This window comes from Suncus etruscus, chromosome 2, assembly GCF_024139225.1.
Source record: "Suncus etruscus isolate mSunEtr1 chromosome 2, mSunEtr1.pri.cur, whole genome shotgun sequence".
NCBI classification, from domain to species: Eukaryota; Metazoa; Chordata; class Mammalia; order Eulipotyphla; family Soricidae; genus Suncus; species Suncus etruscus.
The window spans coordinates 150238443-150259486 of NC_064849.1; the positions used below are offsets into that span (position 1 = coordinate 150238443).

The 21044-nt window shown below is 35.1% G+C and overlaps 1 protein-coding gene across 3 annotated transcripts in view; it reads right to left on the bottom strand.

Moving 5' to 3' along the window:
• Positions 1 to 21044, bottom strand: part of FAM172A (family with sequence similarity 172 member A) — a 446910-nt gene that overhangs the window by 354989 nt on the left and 70877 nt on the right. For all 3 annotated transcript variants that reach the window (XM_049769145.1, XM_049769144.1, XM_049769146.1), the window contains 2 exons: positions 12441 to 12506; positions 3193 to 3384 (listed from right to left, as the gene is read on the bottom strand). In XM_049769145.1, the coding sequence (XP_049625102.1) occupies positions 3193 to 3384; positions 12441 to 12506 (258 nt within the window). The remainder of the gene's footprint in view (positions 1 to 3192; positions 3385 to 12440; positions 12507 to 21044) is intronic.

Genomic DNA, 21044 nt, shown 5'->3' on the forward strand with positions numbered 1-21044 from the left:
TAGCCCCCACAAAACAAATAAGAAAATAAATAAACATAATAAAATCATTAAAGATAAAGTACAAAGTCTAAAATGAAAAGAAACACCTTTCTTTAAATGCAATTTTAGAAAAGTTTAGAAAATTACGATAACAGAGCTAATCAGATTTAAAGGCATGGATGAGACCAATTCTTTCTCTCATTTAGCTTTCTTTAACCTGCTTCCTAAAATATTATTCTTCCTCACCTTGACTGACTCCCAGCTCCCCAAAAGATAGATGCTTCAAGAAATTCAGAAAAATCCTATGAAACCCCACAGAACTCTCTAGAAGTCTGATGGATATTCAGGGCTCCTCAGAGATACCCTATGAAAAATATTAAACTCAAATTATGCAACCACATTATCCAGATTAAAAAGGTATTTTCCTTTTTTAAATTTACCATGTAGAAAATTATCACGATAAAGTTAAGGTTCAGTTTTATAAAGAGAATAAAGTAAATGAATGAGAATTCTTTAAGTATACTACATCGTAATTATTAAATACATTAAATACTAAAGTTCTTAGAACACGGTTGTTTCTTTTCAAGAAATTGATTTTCTGTGATTGAGAAGAGCTTAAAAAAAAAAAGCCAAGGAAATGAAATGCTATTATCTCCAAATCGCTATTCCTACTTAGAAGAACAAAATGACTATTTTAATGTTACTGGCAAACTTCCTCCCTCCTGTTTGAGATATCAACAGACAGATTGTTCAAAGATGTTAAGCATGGCTTCCCACATACTCTTTTCACCTCAAAAAATCTCACATAAAAATAGAATATTTGAGAATGGAAAAGGCTTACTTAATCTAGTGATGAAGACATTATAATTGCATAAACAATTTCCCACCACACACTCACATGTACAAATCTCTGTTTTCTTTCCTAAATACATTCATTGAATATGGTCAAAGTGAATATGGTCAAAGTGTGCAAGTGATGTAAGCCTATCACATTATCCAAATCTGTTCTAATCACAAAACTCAAATGTAGAAAATTATTTTTACTATTCATAATTTAAAATATGCAAGTCTAAATAATTATTATTTTCTGTGGTTATTTCAGTATAAACTTCAATATTAAGGTTAGCAGCTAGCCAATTAAAAGTCACAATTTTAAGTTCTTTAGATATTCATAAGACTCAAAAATATACACAATTAATCTACAAACTTCTACTTGCAGCGCTTTACAGAATCTACTTATGAAATAGTCTTTAAAGGTCAGTCTGAGACTTGTATTACCCTGTCAGAGTCAAGAATAGGGAACATATTTTATTTTAATGTGTGGGGGTGGGGGTGGGGGGTGTCACACTTGGCAGCGCTCAAGGTATACTACTGGCAGAGAGTTCAAGAGACAAAATAAGCATCTCTCCAATCCCAGGTTTGATTCCCAACTTGCTAGATGGTCCCCCAGAGTCCTGCCAGGAATGATCCCTAAGCACAGAGACAGGACCCTGTGGCCCCAGACAAAACAAAACAAAAAGAATGTAAACAGTAAAAAAAAAAAAAAAAGGCAACCAAATATTCAGGTTTGAGAAAAAAACAATGTCACGTCTACAAGAAAGCCAACCTTGAACACATTTTGGGTATGCCAGAATGGAACTCAGAACCTCTACTATATAAAGTATATGTTCTTTTACTAAGATACATTATAAGCTTTAATATTAAGGTTAGCAGCTAGCCAACTAAAAGTAACAATGTTAAGTTCTTTAGATATTCATAAGACTGAAAATATACACAATTAATCTACGAATTTCTGCTTGCAGCACTTTACAGACTCTTGAAAACAATTTAATCCCAATTTTTGTAAAGTAAAAATTCAAATACAAAAATATTTATTGAAATGTACCGTTTTGGGGGCCGAGGTATTGGCGCAAGCGGTAAGGGATCTGCCCTGCCCATGTTAGCCTAGGACAGACTGCAGTTTGATTCTCCCGGTGTCCCATATGGTTCCCCAAGCCAAGAGCGATTTCTGATCATATATAGTGAGGAGTAACCCCTTTAGCGTCACAGGTGTGACCCAAAAAGCAAAATAAGAAAAAAAGAAGAAAAAAGAAATGTACGTTTTTATGTGTCTAATACATAAAGTATTTAACTGGGGTGCATAAAACAGTTTTTAAAAGTAATAAGAAAAACACTGAGTTACTTCTATTCTTTTAAAAAATAAAAGCTTAATATAAGATCAAATATCCTTTATTTATAATGTCACTAACTTAGCTACACAAAGGATATGGCAACTCAAGTTACTTTTTCTAAAGTACTTTCAAGGACATTTGTCCCTACTATTTAAGTAAGTGGTGGGGAACATTTTTTCTTTCAAGGGCGGTTTGAATATTTCTATCATTCATGAGCTATGCAATACTGGCAGATGGTTACAGGCAGTCAATATGAGATGCATACATGTCTATCCCATCATGTACCAGACCCAAACCAATGATTTTGGAGACCTCTCACAGCCCAGGCCAAACATTCCCCACCTCTGCATGTTTTGTTTCTGTTTTTGAGTCACATCCAGCAGTGCTCAGGGCATACTCATTGCTCTGTGCTCAAGATTCAACCATGGGTTTGAAGAAACTATATGAGGTACCAGGTCTGAAACCCTGCAAGACTGCATGTAAGACAAGAGCCTACCCACTATAACTCAGGCTCCTCCTCACCATTGTCTGAAATGATATTTCATTTAATAAAAAGTAAAAATATTTTATTTCATTTTAATTATTACCTGGGCTGGGGAGCTACGTATTTCTGTTGCTGTGCTCAAGGGTCACCTTTGGAGGTATTTTGGAGAGACAATGTTCAATACCAGGGACTGAACCAGGGTCAGTGGCATACAAATACTATATAACCTTGTATTGAGTAACCCCTCTCTCATCCAAACCAAAATATCAGAAATAAATATTTGCATTTAATAACACCAGGGTAGAGTATATCCTTTGCATGTCTGTGGATTTACATTTCAGAGCCATCTAAATTTTTGCTCACTTAAATTCCATTGTGTTTATTGTTGAAAGTATAAAATGATGTAGAACAGTCTTTCATTATAAGGAAATAATAAAAAATATTAAGATCACATTAAGAACATACCACTGAGAACATGATAAAATAATGTATTGAACATAATGCAGCTATAAAATGCTATAAAGTACAATATAAAATAAGATATAAAATTGTACTTACATCCATGGCTCTCTTAATAAAAGGTATCTGTGTACCACTGTCCAGATCTTCATTTATAATAAGTCTTCTAGCCCACTGACCTGCCCGGACAACACCACTACCATGAATTAGAACCATCAGTTTCTGTGGATTTGTCAAAGCATCATCACTCATAAAGATGAAACTCTTTGGTTCACTTTCAGTGGCATCTACCTTTATTAAAAAAAAAGAGTAAATAAAGGCTTAGAAAACAACTAAAGATTAGTCTATATATAGAATGGCTATTAGTAATTAGAGAAGCTTAAAATTTTTTGTAAATATGCTAACAATTATGTATGTGGCGAATGAACAAACAAGATTAGAAATTCAAAAATGAAAGTGAAAAATAATGAGCAAGTACCCCTACATTTTAACCTATATTAACATTTTATTATTGCAGATAATAATAACTGATTTGTAGTACTTTCTAAGTCCTAGAGATGATGCTAAGTTTGTTTTGTTTTGTTTATGGGCCACACTTGATGGTGCTCAGAGGTTACTCCTGGATCTGCACTCAGGAATTACTCCTGGCAGAGCTCAGGAATGATATGAGATGCAGGAGATCGAACCTGATCTGTGAGCAAGGCAAATATCCTACCCATTATACTACCACTCCGGCCCAAGACTATGCTGACTATGCTAATATTTTTTTAAATCCCTATTAATCACAGTCCTATAAAGGTAGCAATATTATCATACTCATTTATAAGTAAGAAATTGAGGCATAGAGATAATTTCCCAATGTCAATCAATTATTAAGTCAATAAATTTAGAAGAATAAAACTCCATCTATAATACAGAAAATAGAAAAATACGATTGTAAAATATACCATCGAAGTAACCAAGATCCTACACCCATGCCCCACATTACCTTCAGTTCACCCATGTGGAGCTGTGAACACTCAGACCTTAAAATACATTACCTTAATTTTTTTTAAAGACTTATAGAAAGGAAATATTTCAGACTTTCCACATTGGTAGTGACCAGAGAAAAGAAAGTTTTCAGCAATCAAGTCAGTCTGAAGCTAATGTCCTGAAGACTGGTAATTTATATATTGTAATAGAATACATGAAATGCACAACATACACACTACACATAATGTATATTCACACAATTATAAAAATAAGAAATGTCCCTTGCTCAAATCTGAATGACAGCCTACCAAGGTAAAGACTTCCAGTTGAAGGTTTTCTTCATCCAGTATTTTAAATATATCATTCCAATTCCCTAGCAATGCTGCAAACTATCTCTCCTGATGGGGTGCTGGGGATCAAACTCTGGATGGCTACATGCAAGGCAATACTCTACCCACTGTACTCTCTCCCACCCTTCCATTCCCTTTTTGTCTGTCGGGTTTCAGATGAGAAATCTATAGTGGGGTGTAACAGTGAATTATGCTGTGGACCTGTATTTGAGATTTTGCTTCTCTCTTGCAGCTTTAATATGTTTCTTTCTTCAGCTCTTCCATTTTGAACACAATGTATCTTAGTATTGTTTATTTATTTATTTAAATTTGGGGGTAGCTTTTGCTATCTGGATTTGAACATTTGCCTCCCCTCTAGAGAGTCAAATAAGAACTGAAGACAATTGTGCACCAAAACCTACTCAGATGAATGCTGAATGACCTTCTATAAAACACTATCATTGGAGACCACAGATAGCTCACATACAAAAGCATATACTCTACATGGAGTAGGCCAGAACTCAATCTCCTGCACAGCAAGAACAACTAAAGCACCATTGGGACAAACTCAAGAACACTACACTGGAAGTTATCCCTAAACACCACCAAGAGAAGTCCAAAGCTGAAAATAAATATTTTTTGCTATCACTTCAAATGACTATCCCAGAGGCTGTTTCAGCTTCATCTCCTATACTCTGATATTGAAGACAGGAGCACTGTTTTCTCAAATGATGGCTGTCATTAGGTTGTCTAGTGAAGAAGGCTAAATGTGGACATAACCTATTTTACCTTCAGAGTAATATCAGTTACTTGTGGTAAATACTTGTCTCATATAAGCTAAAAGAAATATTGTCTATATACACAAATAGGTATATATGTGTAAATGTGACAGATGGGCATATATATGCATATAAATAAAGTGTTAAATCTGATGCTAGGATACAGAAGAGCATGGATAAAAATTTAAATATAGTAATCATATTAAAATGGTTTAAAAAATAGTAGTAAATATTATATTGATCTTTAGGTCCCATATCTTACTGAATCACTTATTTATGAATTGTAAATTATTAGTCTTTGACTAGAACTAGTTATGACTGTTGGCAATTTTAAATCTATTTTGGTACCTTTCTTCTTAAATTATTGCATATTACAGTTTTTTATTCATAATTGTTGCTTTTTTTATCAGATTGAGGATGATTCAATTTTCCTGAATTAAGTTTGTATCCTAAGTGAATATTTACCTTATTAAAGAATCTTTCTTCGTATATTCAGAAGAACATACAAATTGTTCTATCAGGGATAAATTATGTGGACAAACAGTCCACATTGCTATGTTGAGACATATTTTATCTTGAGTTATAAAGAAACGAGTTTGTATTCCAAGTTCAAAAGCAATAAGATCTAATTTTCTTCATTTATATTATTTTTCTGATTTTTTAATATAATTTTTATTTTGATCATAGTAGTTTACATATTGTTGACAATAAAATTATGGGTACATATTTACATAAAATCAGGGGGGTTCCCATCACCGATTTGTCCTCCCTACCCCTCCGTGTTCGTCCTACCTCCCATATCCTCCTCCCTCACCCCTGGGGCTGCGAGAATATGTGGTCCCCTCTGTACCTAGCTTACTACTTAGAAGTCTTGGTCTTGGTGCCTCCCTTATTTCCCCCTCTAACTGGGAGGAAGGACTACATAGTTCAAGTTATGTTGTTTTATTTGAAGAAAAGTAGTAAACTGGGGTAAAAGTCTAATATGCTGAAAATGGGCGTAATCCTTCTAGAGGCTCTCATCGTCGGTTTGAGAGATGAAGGAGAAAAAGAAGGTGAAACACCCCAACAGTACAAAAAGTGTCAAATATCCAGTGAGCACTCCAGTGATAACGATAGGCATCACAAAAAAAGCCATGGTCTTGAGTTAAAAAACATGGCGGAGCACCTAAAGAAAAGAAGAAGGAAAAAAAAAATATATATATATATATAAATGGGGACAACAACTTCAATAACCACACCAAAACAAAGAAATCGACAAAAAGTAGACAGGTAAATAAAAATAAAAATAATAATAATAAATGAAGGAAAAAATAATATATAAAAGATAAAAAATGTTTTGTGCTTTTTGCCTTTTTTTTCCCTCCTGCACTGGCACAGTAAATATTGGGGTCATTCGAAAAGGAGTTCACTTGGCCTAGGAGCTATGGGGTTTCTCCACCCTTGGGGTATATTGTCACGGGATTAACTATAGACTCCGTTCAGGTTCCTTTACTCTACTGGTGGTGCTTTCGTGGTGTTTGGAAAAATTCTGCTCCGTCCTGGGTGATGAGATAATACCTCTGTATCTAGAGATCTCAGTATCTGCACAGGCCCAGGAGTGGGACTAATGATGAAGTCTTTCTTTGTGGTTCTAGAAGTTCTGTTCCCTTAGTGTCATTTTAATTCATCTTCTGTGGTTGGTGGTCTTGGTCTCTGCACTAATCCTGGGATGGAACCTAGGATAGCGTCTTTCACTGTGTTTCCAGAAGCCCCATTCCTTTGCGATTGTCTCTGCTGGACCTTTGGAACTGGGGATCATGGTTGTTGTGCGGGTGGTATTTCAAACCCTAGACTAGGGCTTTTTTATTGGTCTCAAGATATATTCAGTCCAGTCATGGTTCTAGCAGCCAGTCATCTGTAAATCGCAGTCTTGGCTTTTGGACTGACCAAAGGGTGACAAGTCTTCTGATTTTGTCTTATCGTTAGCTGGTGAGGTAGGATAACCTGTTCTTAGGTCAAGTTGTTCCCATTTTCTTTGTTGTCAGGATATCATATTAGAGCTGGCACTTGTTGGTGGCCCAGCGGTATTAAGGATGTCCCAGATGAGGTTTATTAATTTTCTAATTTTTAAACTCATCACTTCTAATAAACTTAGAAAACCTCCCACCCCCAATACTTTGAATATAAAAAGTAAAAGTGTCCAGTCACTATTTCTGGGAACAGAAAATAAAAAGTTTTTCAGGCTTACTACTTCTAAAAGAATTAGCATACAGCTAGTAATAAATGCTTAGCCTGTAAATAAAGGCTACAGGCTTTTGTTGCTAACACAACACAAAGTTAATTATTTTATCAAAAAGAGCACAATCTGGGGCCGGAGAGATAGCATGGAGCTAAGGTGTTTGCCTTGCATGCAGAAGGTCGTTGGTCGAGTCCCAGCATCCTATATGGTCCCCTGAGCCTGCCAGGAGCAATTTCTGAGCATAGAGCTAGGAGTAATCCCTGAGCACTGTTGGGGGTGACCCAAAAACCAAAATAATAATAATAATAATAATAATAATAATAATAATAAAGCACAATCTAAAAGATTAAGAATAATCATCTTCATAATGAAGGCATTACTAATTATCTATCAACCCTAGCTTTTTTCACTCTCTTATTAAATGACATAGTATATAATCTAATTAATATACTATACATTCTCCCTATATGCTTATAATCTTTTTTGTTATTTTTGTTTATAAAACCAGAAATTTTTTAGTATGTGTATATGGACATGACACACAGGTTTCATGATGTAAATCTTTCTTGTTTATTAGCTTTATAACTTAAATTTTAATCAGAATATCATAACATCTATAACAGAGTCCTCCTGACATCAATTTCAGGGTTTTAATGAAGAAAATTACTGAAGCATAATAATATAGCATGTTTTTCATTCTTTTTCCAATCATGGCACTTCTGACCTTGTTCTTTTTCCTATGAGCACACTAATTATCTTATAGTTGGTATCCTAACCGTGTGCCATGGCCCAAAAATACCATTTACATGGTTTTTATCTGTGGCCCTCTTAAATATTTTGGAGGCCCACAGGAAGCCACATGTCCCTCAGTTAAAAAACAATGATATATTATTATTATTATAGGGCCAAATTAACTTGTGGATTATTTTGGAAATGTATAGGCTAAAGTGAGTTTTAAAAGTTCTATAAAATTAGGAACATAGGGTCTCCTTGTATTTAGGCCAAGGCTTTTCCTTTCCATGTCCCTCATACTTCGTTGGGCCTATGCAAACAGTAATTGCCACTCTAACACCGTTTTTACTGTGCTCCTTTGACTCTAATCCTTAAGAAAAACAAACCATTTAAACTTTTGAGGTTAACTTAAACTAATGTGCATGTGCATGGAAATGTAAAAAAGTACTTTGCCTTCAATGTTTAAGGAGTTACATAAGTTTTATGGCTTTAGGTTGCTTTGTGTGCTAAGAAATATTATGTACTACAATCTGGGGACTTGAGGGACAAAGTAATTGTACATGGGTTCTATTTTATTTTTCTTAATGTCCTTTGGCTGAAAGTTCAAAGCTAAGATATCAGCAATGGGACTACTGAGAATTCTGTTTATGGATGATTGTCCTTCCACTGTAACTTTACCTTGTCCTCTGTCTTTGCATCTTTGTTTGCATAATTAAAAATAAAAAATTAATAAAAAAAGAATTCAATTGCTTGTAGCAAAGGTTAATTTAAAGCTCTTAAAAATAATTCTGGAGGGGCTGAAGTGGTGGCACAAGGGGTAAGATGTCTGCCTTGCATGCACTACCCTAGGATGGACTGCAGTTCCATCCTCTGGCATCCCATATGGTTCCCCAAGGCAGGAGCAATTTCTGAGCACATAGCCAGGAGTAGTCCCTGAGTGTCACCGTGTGTGGCCCAAAAACAAACAAACAAAAAAATTCTGGAACTTTAGATGAAATAAAATTGGGATCAAAGACATAGTACAGCTGGTAAGATATTTGTCTTTTATGAAGCAATTACTCCTGTCAGGAGTAATTCCTGAACATAGAGCAGAAGAAAGCCCTAAGCTTCATGAAATAGAATAAATAAAGGAAAATGGATAGTGACAAATTTCTACCATGACTTTCCAGAGATTTACAAAATTAAAAAAAAAAATAGAAGTCTTGGGCCTGAGAGATAGCATGGAGGTAAGGCATTTGTCTAGCATGCAGAAGGTTGGTGGTTCGAATCCCAGCAATCCATATGGTCCACTGAGTCTGCCAGGAGTGATTTCTGAGCATAGAGCCAGGAGTAACCCCTGAGCACTGCCGGGTGTGACCCAAGACAAACAAACAAACAAACAAATAATAAAAATAGAAGTCTTTATTACATTGTATTCTAATACGAAATACTCATATATTCACTCCCCAGAAGAAAATAAAATCTTGTCTTTCTCCTGAAATCTTATATTTCTTATTTTTTACAAGGTAATATAAGACTTCTGTTTATTTTATTTTATAAATCTTTATTTAAGCACCATGATTAAAAGCATGTTTGTAGCTTGATTTAAGTCATAAATAGAATACCTCCCTTCACCAGTGTAACATTCCCACCACCAATGCCTTTTAAAATCTTGAATTTCTTTTAAAAAGTTTACAAACAGGGTTGGCTAAAGTTTCCAACCTAGATATTTTAGAGATTTAAGTTCTTTGAAAGTTTTTAAGAATTCACTAGTGAAGCTATCTAGTCTTAACACCTTTGTTCCTAAAGAGACACTTGACTACTAATTTGACTTCCTTATTTGTGACTAGTCTGATTGAGAAATTTTTTTTGGTTCTGTCTTAGAAAGTTGCATGATTCTATAAATAGGTTCACTTTTTTCTAGGTTATCCAAATTACTTGCATACAGATATGTCCAATAATTTTAGGGTTCTTTCCATTTCTTCAGAATTAGCTGAACTTCATCTTTTCAATTTCTCATTCTTTTTAATCAAAATTTTCTCTTATCTTTACTTTATGATCCTAGCAAGGAGCTAGATAACTAAACTGTCTTATAAAGAATCAAAACTTGGTTTCACTAAGCTATATCATGGCTGTGATTTCTATTTTATTCTGCTCTATTTTTTAAATATTTCCTTTCTTTTTTATGACCTTTTTGATATCTGCTCTCTTTTTATCAGCTCATACTAGTGTAGGGGTCACTTGAGACTTTTCTTCCTTCTGAAGTCTTTAATGTAAGGAATTTTCCTCAACCAGCAGGTTATCTATCCATTTTTCTTCTCTTCCTTCTTTTTATTTTTTTCTTTATATTCCTTTTAAAATAATTTTGCTCTTACTTATCTGGAAACAAATGTAGTATGATCAACTATACCAATTATGTGATACATGCTCCTTAAAGTAAATTAAATTTAAAAATTCTTGAAATGTGTCTACAATTTTCTTAAATCATATTTCTCTTCTCTTTGAGTCATTTCTGTTTTTTGTTGATTCACTTCTTTCCTCTAAAATTATTTGTTTATTGTACTTTATATATTATTTTATATTTTTCATCAACTTAATTGTGGTTTCATCTTTTTTGTGAAGAAATCCCTCTATTCCTGCATTTTCTTTGTCTTTAATGTTTTCTTCTATATCAATGTATATTTAAAGTATACCATTGCTTTTATTCATAATAATTATTTTAAATCGTTGTTTTAGACTTCTAATGTCTGTGATATTCAGAAGGATTTTCAAAGAATTCATGCTGTCTTTGGATTTAATATTTTTGGGGTATTTGTTTTGTTTTCCAATAGGAGGTGCTGTAACACTAGGTTTGAATTTTTGGTCTGTTTCCTTCAAATATTTGCCAGATACTGCTTAGCAAGGATTGAACTAGTGGTTTTGTAGCCTACGGTTCAGATGGTTGCAGCTAAAAGGGTTTGGACTTCAAAAGTCCAGGTACCTTCCCTCATTTAAGAGGCAAACCATTATAGTAAAGGAGATCTGAAGACTCCCTTTTGCTATAATTGAATGTATTACAGTGGTCTAGTTGGACATTTAATACAATGATCTGAAGAGAGGATCTCATTCTAGAACACTACGTCACCCAAAATTGCCATTCCCGGGTCTGGTCGTAGTACCCAGTCTCCCAAATGGTGAAATGCCTTTCTTTCTCAAGGGTCCCATAAGTGTCCTGGAACACTATTTGCGTCTACAATGCAGCCTCTCCTTTGTATGGCCTGTAACTCCCATTGGGGTAGCCTCAATCCCCTCTGCCAGCAGTAGCTGGACTTTAACACTGTCCTCTTCCTACTCTGCCAATACCACCAGTTTTGAATCTCTCATCTTCAAAATCAGGTGCCTTGATTGATGGATCAGAAGTGATATGGTAATAAACTGTACAAGTTATAAAAGATACATATTTGATTGATGGATCAATGAAAAGCTATTTTTTTCCCTAGTAAAGTCTACACCATCATTTTGTAGATGTAGTCCCAATTTTTCCCGGATTCAATATCTAATAAAATCAAGAGCTGTCAATGACAGACAATATCTAATTTAATCTATCATCTTTTGATAAATGCTTCATTGGAAAACTTACTATTTAAATTTTTTGTGGAGGGGCCACACCCGGTGACACTCAGGGGTTACTCCTGGCTATGTGCTCAGAAATTGCTCCTGGCTTGGGACACCATATGGGATGGTGGGGGATAAAACCGTGGTCAGTCCTGAAGTCAGTCGCATGCAAGGCAAACATCCTACCACTGTGCCATCACTCCAGCCCCAATTTAAACATTGTTATTAAAAACTTAAAACGTATTGTTTGATAATTTGAGACAAACTGGTCTCACAGTTTACACTCTTAAACAACTATTGTTAGAAAATTACAAAAATGTCCACCACAATATGAAACTTTAAAAAAAACAGAAAGCACCAGGAATATATAATAAAAATATAAACATTTTATTTTACAAATAATAAAGTATTTAACAAAATAAAATATTAAACAAACGTACTAAAAAGCATCTAATGCAATTAAAGCATATGGTTGAAAACAAAAATGTTTTCAAAAATACCAATTAAGTGAGAAAGCATAATGTACAGTTTTATTTATTGCATTTTTTTAAAATAAATGGAAAGTAGCATTTTCTTTATATAGAGAATTATTTTTAAGATATATAAAAAAAGAGATGCTAGATTCTGATGGGCTTTTAATTATCTTTAAAATAGCATTCCATCTAAATAACATAAAACAGGTTTCCTTCAGTATTGCAAACTTTTATTTAGAAATATAAAGATTAGCAAAAAAATTTGACTTACTGGAATGGAGATTTTTTTCAAATTACAATCCTTTTCCAAAAGCTCATATACATATTTTGTGATGATCTAGGCAAGAAGGAAAAAAATGTATTAACATACAATGTCAACATTACTAAACTTCCTATAAATTATAAATCTATTGTTCTGAAATAGTATGTCTTGGATTGCTCTGATATTAAATTAAAAAATTCTTTATTAATTACCCATAAAGGCTTACTTCCTGCTGCTGTATGAATAACTTTGGGCCTTCATTAATAATTAATAATTAATTATTAATTAATTAAAAGTCAATATCAGATATATCACACATATATACACAAGCTGACTCAAAACAATATTCAATATGCTCAGGAATCACTTTCAGAATCAAATGAGGTGCCAGGGATCAAAATTGCAAGGAAAACACACTACATGCTATTCTATCTCTCTAGGTCCCCCTCAAAAAAATCTAAAGCTTATTTTCCCAAACCTCTAGAATTGTTTTTCCTTCACTTTTCCAACAGGTATAAATTCTAATACCTTTTTTTGTAGCTATTCAATCAAGGATAAAAAAATCAGAGCAAAATGTCAAATGGAAAAGGAACAGGCTTATTCTTTAAGTCCATGTTCTTCCTTGAATATATTTTTTGCTTGCTTGTCTCTGTTTCTTTGCCTATCTCCACTATGTAGAACCCTGTGTTCTCTCTTGAATACATATTTCTCTTTTTCTATCCCCTCATATCTTTATAAATAAGTTTCAATAAAAACCATCTTTCCTCACACACACACACACACCACACACACACACACACACACACACACACATGGAGAGATACAAACACCCATGAAGAAAAAGAAAAGGGGGCCAGAGCAATAGTGCAGTAGGTAAGGTGCTTTGCCTTGCAAATCAGTAGACACAGATTTGATGTCCAGTATTCCATCTGATCCCTTGAGCACCACAGTAAGAGAAAACTGTTTATTTTTCTCTGGGTCCTGGCACATGAGTGACCTAATCAGGTGTGGGTGGATGCGGGGCACTAATAAATTCTTGAGTGCAGAGCCAGCAGTAACCCCTGAACATTTTGGGGTATGGCCCCCAAACAAACAAACAATAATAACAACAAAAAAAACAAGTTATCAGCAAAATGAGGCATTAATTTGTATGACTTGCGTATAGTAGGCAAAAACATGACTCCCTAAAGATGTTCATATCATAATTTCTGAAACTTGTTAATGTGTTACCTGGCATAACTAATTGCAGATGTAAAACTGACCATGCTGATTATAAAAATCCCTAAAATTTACTGACAATTACTGATGAAAGATGTGATGGTTTCCAGATACCAGATTACCCTACCCAGTTTACATAGCCAGTAAGAAAGAAGATGTAGGCTTGACAATTAGAAATAATAATTTCAACAATCTTTAAATGGGTCTTCTGTACAGCTTAAATGCAAAGCCAGAAGGAAAAATCTGTGACCACTGTGTCCCCCCCACACACACACACAAAGGATAAGTATATTAGTTTGCGGTGTGTCTTGAACACATTGTTGGTGGTGAAATGAGATACGCCAAGATCACAAATATTACAACCATTACCAAAAATGTCTCAGATTTGGAGAAGAATTCTATTCTTCCTTAAAAAATTAGCAGAGTGAAAAGAGGGTAGAATAAAATATTCAAAATGATAGGGAATGTTCCCCTTTCCTTCCTCCCACTGGTGTGGGAAAAAGTTACACTGGTGAAGGGTGGTGTTATTTTTTTTGGGGGGGGGGCGCACCCATTTGATGCTCAGGGGTTACTCCTGGCTAAGTGCTCAGAAATTGCCCCTGGCAAGAGGGGACCATATGGGACGCAGGGGGATCGAACTGTAGACCTTCCTTGGCTAGTGCTTGCAGCTGGCTTGAGAGAGGATAATAGCACCACCTCACCGGCCCCCGTTGGTGTTCTTTTGATGGTTGAAACCCAACTATGAACATGCTTAAATGAATTACTTTTTTTAGAAAGTGGTAGAAAAAATATCAATCTAGAGTTCTATATTCATTGAAATTATCCTACAAAAGTGAAAGCAAAGAATGCTGAAAAAATAAAGATTGGCGGAAGCTTCAGCAGGCAACACAGGGTACGCATGGCTCCATGCTGTGGGCTTTTTGGCAAATCTTAGGTGAAGATGAGGCCTCTGGCTGGACCCCCCACCCAACATCTTTCTCTCAATCCCCATTCTCAAAACGCATGGGGTCTTTCGCCCCTGTGCATAAAATTTATACAGATTTGTAGGATATCATATAGTTTAATCCACTTTGCGTTATATATTACAGATAAATAGGATATCATAGGTGTTCATCTATGTTTACAATATTCAGAATGTCTATGTTGTATTATTCCTTCCCCCATTGGCCCACCACCTTACAGCCTCATTTCTAGTCCTTTACTCTCACCTCCACTGTCTATTACCCCACCATTTTTACCTTCATCTCTTCACTCCTAATGAAAAAGATTATTATCCTCTCTCAAGCCAACTGGCAGCCAGCTCCCAAAATGAAAAAATAGACTTTCCACCTGAGAAGAAACCAAAACTCTGTTCCTATCAATTATACAACTCCCTTTACTGGGTACCTATGCTTGCCACCATAATCAGTTTCCGAGACGCCCCAGTCAAAGACATTTCCTGATACAGGTGCTGGGAGTTGTTTATAGACTCCAGATGATCAAATCACATACTAAAGTGTTGGGGACTGACTTGTTTGAGGCCATTTTGCTGTTCTTTCTGCCATATTCCAGCTTTTCACCTAAAAGCTATTTTGCAGTCTTGCTGTAAGTTTTTGAGCTAAAGAGAAAGGAATGTGCAGCTGCAGGATATAATTAACTCTAGCCCGGAGGAGAGCAAAGCTGCCTGGTACCGTTATCAGAAACTAGGCCTCACTCCTTAAGACCACATTCCGGAGTGAACTAGGCTGTTATCAATAAGTGTATGCTACATTGTCTGTTCAAGATCACTGAGGCAGGCACATCTTGCACCACCTCCTGATAGTTAAGCAATTAGGAATGCAGCTGGAAGGTCACTAGAAATTTCCATGGAAACAGCACTTTCATCATAACTTGAAGGTCATCCAGCCCCCTAGCCCACTGCCCACTTCCTTATTTAGAGAATGCCTAACTTTCTTTGTTCCTTGAAACCTGAAATATATCCTTGCCTTGTATGGGCCTTCGCGCCAAAAGTATGACTGACATCACCTTTGTACTGCCCCCTTCTCCTTCACTATATAAGAAGGAGCTGTAGCCAATAAAGAGACCCTTGAACAGTGAGACGCTGCCTTGGGTCTTTATTATTAACCTCTCACAGATTTTTTACAGGTGTGGTTGCTCTTCTGCTCAGCAAAATAGGAGTGCGGTTGTCTGAGAAGCCTTCCCAGCTAATTCCTGCTGGCCGGGCCCCCCTGGGGGGCTTCAGGACCCCGCACTAAAGTGGTGTCCAAGAAACAACATCCTCCCCCTACCCACCCCAACTATTTCTAAAACATAAAATGGACATGTGTATCTCCTGGTTTCCTTGTTTTTTCGTTTGTTTGCTTTTTCCCCTTTGAGATCTGTTCAATATGCAATGCTGGTAGAAGAGTATCTCTGTATAGAATTCATGTTCAAACCAAGTTACAGAGAATGTTGGACTTGATCCCTCATCCCCCAGATTCACTAACAATACCTTGTGGCATTGTTTCTCTTTTGCATAGGCCCATTAAAATGGGAAAATAACACATATGCAAGCAAGTTCTTATCTAATAGACATGGGAACACAAATTTTGTAATGCAGTTAGGCCTTATACCCTGAACATTGGCATAATGATTTGGCTTAGGCCACAGAAAAATGGGCATTGCCCATACACCCTTGAACAATAGATACCATCTATGGAAACAACCACAATTGTCTATAACATTACCAGGATGCAAACCTCTACCAGGGAAGACCCTAATACTGTTCTGGCATTGACGTACTCCAAAGAGTGCTCTCAACACCAGACAACTTAGCAACAACCTGCTTACAGAGAAGGTCTCTCTGCATCTAATGGTGAGGTGAAACTATAGGATGCTCCACATCAGTCTGACTTCAATGAAGGAAATGCACAGAGTCCAGAATCTTTAAGTACAGGAACCTGATGCTAACAACAGCTAAAGTGCAAAAAAGTTTCACCATGATCATGGAGAATGACTCAGGGGCTGGACAAACTGGAATGCCTGGAGCCCAGAGTCGGACTTATGCTAATAAACTTCTGGGGTGAAGTCTTCTTGTAATCAGGCCAAGGTTTTTTGTTGTTTTTTTTTTTTTTTTCCGTTTTCCCCATATTTTGTTGGGCCTATGCAAACAATGGCAACTGCCACTATCACACCTTTACTACTGTATTTTTTTAACACATATCCTTTAAAAAAAAACCAGCTTACTGAACTTTAAAAAAATGACTGCAGTAGAATGCCTGTCTCAAATACAGGCATGAAATGGGAAGGAGGGAGGGGAGCCACTGGGGGGTAAGAATGTTGCACTGGTGAAGAGGGGTATTTTGTTTGTGACTGTAACCCATCTATAATCATGTTTGTAATTATGGTACTTAAATACAAAATTTAAAAAAAAGAAAAAAGAAAGATTGAACTCCCTCACAAACATAGATGTCCTTTTAAAAATATATTAAAAAAATTAGCAAGACAAAATCATATAGGTCAATGTATATTATGTTATAATATATTATGTATTACATATAAAATATATAACCTTTAACTGAATAAAAAGTGAACATTAATGCCCATTCCCTTCAAAATTACTACATTTATTTTAGAAGATTATAATTTAAGAAGTTCATATGGATATGGCAGGGAGTGACACTAAAATCTTTCCAAGAAAATGCTTGTGAGAATGTATTTAAGAAACAAAGTGGAATAGGGGCCAGAGAGATAGTACAGCAACAGCAACAGCCAACCTGGGTTCAACCCTCGGCACCCAATATGGTCCCCAAAACCCTTCCAGGAGTGATCACTAAGAGTAGACTCAGAAGCAAGCCATGAGCATTGTCGTGTATGGCCCCAAATCAAGAAATAAAATGGGCTATATGACAAGAGGTATGGACTGGATATATAAAAATGAACATAATATAAGTATTAGAGTATAAGGGCAAGTTTGCAATTATGTTGTTAAATAAAATTCTTTTATTCTTTCAAATTCAAAAAAAAAAATCCCTCAGTGGTAGCAAACTACATCTTTCCTGATTAACTCATACCAGTATTTCTACTTTGGAACTGTATTAATGATGTGAGATAAAAAGAAGTTATATTGAACCAATTAGGAAAATTGGGAGAATACGAACTTTAGTACAAGACACAAAACATTAACATCTATAACAATCAGTTCCATTCAAACTCGAATGAACAAAAGGCTAGAAATATCTTGTTTTAGTGAATAAGGATAGATTAAATGAACAAAAACTAAGATTTTATTCTAAATATAGAAGTTTATATGCCTCTGATCAAAAAAAGACTCAATAGATTACCTACCTAAATTAGTTAAACATAAATTATCAAAAATTCTAACAGAAATAACGTAAAAAATAAGTCTAGTCAATTGTTAGAGAAATCTGGTTGTAATTTAATAATAAAATTAAAGAATGTGTAATTAGTAAAAATACTGCGTTTTTCAGTTCTCTGTTTAAAATATTTATAAATATGACATTTATATTATATAGAAGAGCTGAATAAGCAGTTTCATTTTACCCAGACCTCTCATTTAAACATTATTCATTTATTTAGAAAATCTGCCTTGACAAATAAGTCTCAAGGAGTTAGCATATGCAGTCTAATCTAACTTCTAAAAATATCATAAACAGAAACAAAATTTGATTTTATAAGGCTTCACTATGTTGGAAGTTTAATATTTTGGAAACACATTTGCTTTTAATACATTTTTTATTAAGATTATTCAGGGGTGAGGGAAAAGTGAAGGAAGAGCGATACTCAATGAGCTAAGTGCTTGCTTTGCATGTATGCAGATGGTGAGGGTTTGAGTGCAAGCACTGCAAAGTCCCCCAGCAAAGCAGGGATTAACTCCCCACCCTACATTCTCATTTCCCAGCACAGTGCAGCAAGAAGCTCCTGAGCATTGCTAGATACCAATAAATAAATAAATCTATCTACTTAGTGCTACTCCATTCCACTTTGTTTAATGATAAAAATAGCATTTTTAAAACTCTGTGGCTTTTAAGAAATCAATCTTATTTATTTCATCTCTAAACAGGCAAAGTACAACTCACAGGAGATTTTTAGCTCAGAGCAACGAGTTGAATTTGAACATGTTTATCCCCAAAGCAGTATGTATGTTAGGAACATTCACATAGTGCGATTTTTACCTTCAGGGCTAAGCAGTTTATGCTTCAACAGAACATATTGAATTCTATTCCAACAGGACACAACAATACTTAGTGTTTCTACAAGTATTAAAAGTATAAGAAATTTAAGAATATAAAAAATTTCCACATTACTATTACACATTTTTTCAATTTTCAAACATAATAGGAGAAATTTTAATTACTATATTTTGGTAAAACAGCAAATTCTGATATTCTTAGATAGTCTTAGAAATAATCTAGTTACTTTTAAAAAAACAACTATGCATAATTAGGTTTACCTTGTACTTTGCCCTATCACATTTTAGATAAGTATTTCATAAATCACACACATTAAAAAAAAATAGTCACTTTGTTACTATGTGTAATTCAAGCTGATAATCCTTCAATGGGAATACTTTAATCAAATTAATGCATTTAAATCTAGGCAAAAGTTAATTTGTTTTCCACTTTATTTTGTACCTTCCTTGTCCTGTTTTTACTGTATTTGAGGAAGGCTCTTTATGTTCAAGAAGGTTGGTGCCAGTGATTAAACCATGAGCTCAGTACTTTACACTAATTTACCCACTCTCTATTCTTATTTTTTCATAAATTAAGGGTTTCTTCATTCCTGTCTTTCTAGTATAGATGCTCTATATCTCTCATGACATCTTTATTATTTTATCTAATCTACCGTAGTACAATTCTTTATTGAATCACCATAGGAGAGTTACAAAATTGTTCCTGCTTGAGTTTCAGACACACAATGTCCAACACCCAACATCTTTAGTTTTAACAAATATTTGATATTACATAGTCTCAACTAAAAGAACTAGCTTTCTTTCCTTCCTTCCCTCCTTTCTCCCTCCCTCCCTCCCTTCCTTCCTTCCTTCCTTCCTTCCTCCCTTCCTCCCTCCCTTTCTCCCTCCCTCACTCCCTCACTCCCTTCCTCCCTTCCTTCCTTCCTTCCTTCCTTCCTTCCTTCCTTCCTTCCTTCCTTCCTTCCTTCCTCCCTCCCTTTCTCCCTCCCTCAGTCACTCCCTTCCTTCCTTCCTTCCTTCCTTCCTTCCTTCCTTCCTTCCTTCCTTCCTTCCTTCCTTCCTTCCTTCCTTCCTTCCTTCCTCTCTCTCTCTCTTTTCCCTCTCCTCCCCTCCCTCACCCTTCCCTCTTCTCCCTTCCTCTCCTCTCCTTTCTTATCTTTCTGTCCTCAGGGATCACTCCTGACAGCAGGGACTATATGGGGTACCAAGGATAGAATCTAAGTTAGGTGCCAGTAAGCAAGTGTCTTTCCCACTTACTTTCACTCTAGTCTCAATGAACTTGAGATCTTTCAAAATGAACACTACATGTTAGTTTTGTACTGTGAATTTCTCCTTGTTTTTGTACTTGTTTTGAGTAATTCTTTTACCACAATGAATTATAAAGTCCAACAAATAAAATATGGAGAAGGAAGGAGAGAAAAAGCAGAAATAATAAAGAGAAAAAAATGAAAAAGCAGATGTCAAAGAAAATTCTATGTAATGCTAACATATCAAACAAATAATTATTTGAAATAATCTAAGTAGATAACAAAATTAATAAGTAAAGCTTCATAAAGAAAATAGTCAATATCTTCCCCAAATTACTTATAATATAGGGAAAAATAATGGCCCTATGGCATAACCTGAAATTCAATAGTCATATTGCATCAAACCACACTCAGTATTATGCATAGAGGAAGGATGACTATATATAGATACACTGTCAAAAAATTCATTACATGAACCTAATCATGAGAGTAGAAGTAACAAGCTCAATTTAAGGACTATTCTACAAATGTCTTGCACTTCTAAAAAAAATGCCAAGACAAGAAATATAAGCAAAAACTAATAAATGGTTTCAGAGGAAAATAAAAGTGACAACTAGAAGTGTATGTAAACCTGAATCTGACCCTGGACTTAATAATTGCAAGCCAGTAAATATAGTTGTAATATGAAACATGGCTTGTAGATGTAAATATAGTGTTAATACAGTACTTTTTAATTCTAATTATTCTACTCTAGTAGAAATGAAATGTTTTGCTCATAGGCCTTGCATATATTGCATCAAAGGTAAAGGATGTGTTGTTTCCAACTTACACTCAAATGGCTCAAATGACATTTATGCCTCCTTATAATCATTAAATTTTTCTTTAAGTGTGAAAATACATCAAAATAAAAGTGTCAATTTCTTTTTTTCTGGCGAAAGTAGGATGAGGCTGCTGCTGCAGGCTTTATACATGTGGAGC